Source organism: Otolemur garnettii, unplaced genomic scaffold, assembly GCF_000181295.1.
Source record: "Otolemur garnettii isolate 467f Iridium unplaced genomic scaffold, OtoGar3 scaffold00068, whole genome shotgun sequence".
Classification (NCBI taxonomy): domain Eukaryota; kingdom Metazoa; phylum Chordata; class Mammalia; order Primates; family Galagidae; genus Otolemur; species Otolemur garnettii.
The window spans coordinates 5,559,129-5,563,360 of record NW_003852463.1 but is presented as its reverse complement, the minus strand read 5'-3'; the positions used below and the strand labels follow the sequence as shown (position 1 = coordinate 5,563,360).

Below are 4,232 nucleotides of genomic sequence, written 5' to 3'. Positions count from 1 at the left end.
GGCCTTCTGGGCACCATCAATTCCGTTTCCTTTGTGTAAAATTGAGATAACGGCCCCGCCCCTAGCGTCAGCTCAAACCCTGCCAGTCTCTGGGTGGTTTTCTTCATATACATATGCGAAATGTGAACGAGCTCTGGAGAAGCGGATACCTCATATTTCTTTGGCATGACGTGTTATAACCTGCAGCATTCTGTCAGGCCACGCCTAAGGTTCTAGTAACATGCCCATTAGCAGCCTCTTTGCACCAGAAAAGAGTGACTGGGCCTGTCTCCAAGTATTTTAGTCTGTGCCCGAGGGATGGTCCTTCAGTTGCTGGAACTACCTCCATAATCCCACTAATGTGCCATTGCCCCTGTATAAAAAACATGAGGTGCAGCACACTAAGGTTCTCTAACACACGCATAAGGTTTTAATTTTTCACATCATAAGTGTACGTGTAAAAAGCAGTCTCTGACTTAATCCAGGAATTACAGGAACTAGACCAAAATAGAAGTCCTTGTTGATTTTATGTAGGGGATGGTTTTTCAAAATTCAGTTCATTTCTATTGTTCAGGAATGGCTCCACTTAAATACCAATGATAATAAAGACCAACCATCATACAGTTTGTAGTTTTGGTAGTGAAGATCTAGACACTGAATTTTATTTAGGGCGGACATAGCAGAGTACCTTTCTCAACACTTGCTGTGTTTAGTTGAAACTAGAGATCTTATTTGGATACTGAATTGCTTTTGTCAGCCTCATGGACAGTTTCTTTTCTACATCAATGAAATTTAAGGCATAATGCCCAACCCTTCCCTCATTAAAGTTTTAAATCTTTTATTCTTTTTTATTTTTTTGAGACAGAGCCTCAAGTTGTTGCCCTGGGAGAGTGCCATGGCGTCACAGCTCACAGCAACCTCAAACTCTTGGGCTTAAGCGATTTTCTTGCCTCAACCTCCCAAGCAGCTGGGACTACAGGCGTCCGCCACATGCCTGGCTATTTTTTGGTTGTAGTTGTCATTGTTGTTTGGCAGGCCTGGGCTGGATCCGAACCTGCTAGCTCTGGTATATGTGGCTGGTGCCTTAGCCACTTGAGCCACAGGCGCTGAGCCTATAGTTTTTATTAATATCAATTAATAAAACTAGTTCTGACACTAGTTTAGTCATCTTAAATTTCTTATTTCACAAATTGAAAGAAGCATACTGAGAAAGTTATATATTTGCTGCCCAGATAAAAGGAAAAAAAAATCCACAAAACAGTGAGGGGAAAGATAAACGTTATTTATTTTTTAAAACCGTTATTACTAGGAAAATATATCACAGCCTGGAAAAAGAAAAGAGACAGGCTATATTTTCATTTCAAGTATAGGTTGATAGACAAATGAGGTCTTTTTTTTTTAAGAGACAGAATCTCACTTTGTCATCCTCTATAGAGTGCCATGGCGTCACAGCTCACAGCAACATCCAACTCTTGGACTTAGGTGATTCTCTTGGCTCAGCCTCTGGAGTAGCTGGGTCCCTTCACAACGCCTGGCTATTTTTTGTTGCAGTTGGGCTAGGGCCGGGTTTGAACCCACCACCCTCAGTATATGGGGCCAGGGTCCTACTCACTGAGCCACAGGTGCTGCCTGACAAATGAGGTCTTTATCAAAACTACAGGTGCGAGGGCAAGAACACTGCTTGTTGAGAAGACCCCAGGCAAAAATGGCATTTGGTAATGGGGCACTGCCCCTCCTTTCCTTTAAGGAAGTCACAGTTCCTAGCCCAATTTGCTTACTTTCCCCTTGAATTTCCTGTTAGCAGGGGATTGTCTCAACAGGGTCCTGGTAATACAGGGGCCTAAGTAAGCAAAGCTGGGTTTAAGCTTTCATTGCATTCTATGAAAACCATGTTCTTCCAAATCCAGCATTTCACAACTCTCTTCTATTCAGGCAGCCAACAGTTCCTTTTTTAACTGTTGGCTTCTCCAAACTGGTATTTACAATCAAAACCCTGTTTCTTTTCAAGGAGAAAGTGTTACTGCAACATAGTCATGTTACTCTGCAGCAGACAGCATCAGGGCCTACCAGCTAATAAGCAGGAAATTCTGCTTCCCAAAATCACTGTGATGTTGCCTCTCATGTTTTTGCATGATATCTGCCTGAAAGATGCAATGGGTAACAATTTTAAGAACTGCACATCTATGCCTTTATGGCCAGAAAAGGATATCTCAAGAAAACTTTTCAAAGTTCCTATCCAAACTATTTTCCCTCCCAGCTGCACATCTCAAATCAATTTTGTGCCCTTGTATAAATACAATAAAAGCAAGCAAAATAAAAACCCAGAACCTTTTTTGCCCCTTCTAAATTAGTGACCTCAAGAATTTTGTTGTACAGATTGTGCAAAATGGTGTGGTGACACTTCTGGTAAACAGGAGTTTAGCAACGAACAGAAATGCTTCCACTAGACTTTACCAGATTGCAGGCAGGTAACTGGCAGCTTGCTGGTATCTATGCAGTGACAATTTGGTACCTTGGAGGGCATTGGCATGGTATGGAGGAGATTCTTACTGCTAGGACAAGCACTTGTCACGTACAATATAGGGTCTCAAACACTCTCCTGTACTATCTCTGACAAAAATTTTAGCACCAATTTTTTCCATTTCACTTTTCAGGTTTGAAACAAAGGAACCAATGTCCAGAGGCAAGTGACATATGCCTTAAACCCATTGCCATCCTTAATTTCTTCATTCATAGATTTTGCTTAAAAGACTAAAATTCCCTTTCCTTTTTAAAACAGACTCTTGTCCTCAGCCCCAATGGCCTCTCGCAAAGACTTTTATTTCCCAATGGATATGAGAGACTCCTTCATCTTCTTGGTCATAGTTGGGATGAGGTGCATGTGGTCATCAACACACTTAGTCACACAACTGTCCAGCTGCTGCTTCACGTGGAGCTCCTTACTCCCTGCATCTATTGAATCTTTGGCTTTGTCGTTGCAATGCATGGTGCACCGGGCCAGGCGGTCCTGTGGCAAGAAAAGGACAGAGAAGGCTGAGTTTGACCCCCATTTACCAAGTGCTCTTCTGCTGGGCCCTGTGCTATAGGTTTCACATACATTACCTTCATCCATTAAAGGGATATTCTAGTGCAAATGACCAAGAATGTCTGTATTGAAACAGGAGGAGGGTCCAGAAAAAACACTATTATTAGAAAGCAGGTCAGTGACAGATGAATAATACAAAAGGTTCTTCCAATAAGAGGTCACTGGTTACTCTTAGAGTTACAAACATATTGGTTCCTTAATTTCCGTTCTTGTTACAGAAAAATCTCAATCAGCAAGTATTTATTAAGCATCTGTCATGTCCCAGGCACTCCTTTCATGCTGGGGAATATATTAGCAATAATAAATAGTAATTAGTAATTTAGTAAATCCAATAAAGTTCTTACTATAACTTACATTACAGCGAGAGAAGAGAAACAAAATAAGCAGAGATGTTGGGGAAATGGTTGTATATACTAATCTGAAGTTCAGGAGTTATGTCTGAACTAAAGAGATACAAATGCAGGAGTTGTCAGCATATAAATAATATTTATAGCTGTGAGACTAGAGAACACTAGACAAGTAGTTATAAAGGACCAAGGATAGTCCTGGGCTCTCCAGTACTTAGAGAGTAGAGAAGGGAAGAGCAAGCAATAGAGGCTGGGAAAGGAGGGAGGTGGAAATCAATGAAAGTGAGGTGTCCCGCTGACCAAATGAATAAAGTGCTTTAAGTAGAAGAGTGATCCACTGTGTCAGTGCTGCACATAGGTCAAGTAAGATGAGAACAGAAATGACCACAGGATTTAGGCCCATGGAGGTTATCAAGAGCTGTTCTGGCACAGTGGAGGAGTGAAAGTCTGCTTTGATAAGACTAAAAGAATGAAAGGAGAAAGTTACATAGAAATCCAAGAATCAACACCCCATCTATAAAATTAGCTATAGCTATCAGAATGAACCCACAGAAACTGTTTGGAGTTCTAAGATCTTTAAGTTATTCCTTTACAGTGGCAGTAATCATGAAAAGTTTTGTGTAAGAGACTGTAAAATTGTATCACAAAAGAGGACTAGAGGAGGTCAGAGAGAGAGAGAGAGAGAGAGAAATCTCCTGAGGCCTGCTCTGGAAATCTAAAGCACCCCAACTATACAAGGGCTGTGGGAGTTATGAAACACAATAGAAACCATGGATGAAAACCAATATATGGCTTGGCGCCTGTGGCTCAAGTGGCTAAGG

General features: G+C 41.4%; 1 protein-coding gene across 1 annotated transcript in view; it reads right to left on the bottom strand.

Annotated features, from left to right (window-relative positions):
• Window positions 1-2,606: 2,606 nt before the first annotated feature.
• Window positions 2,607-4,232, bottom strand: part of FAM136A (family with sequence similarity 136 member A) — a 3,500-nt gene continuing 1,874 nt past the window's right edge. Inside the window, exon 3 of the mRNA XM_003793437.2 lies at window positions 2,607-2,986. Within this exon, the coding sequence (XP_003793485.1) occupies window positions 2,798-2,986 (189 nt within the window). The 3' untranslated portion in view covers window positions 2,607-2,797. The remainder of the gene's footprint in view (window positions 2,987-4,232) is intronic.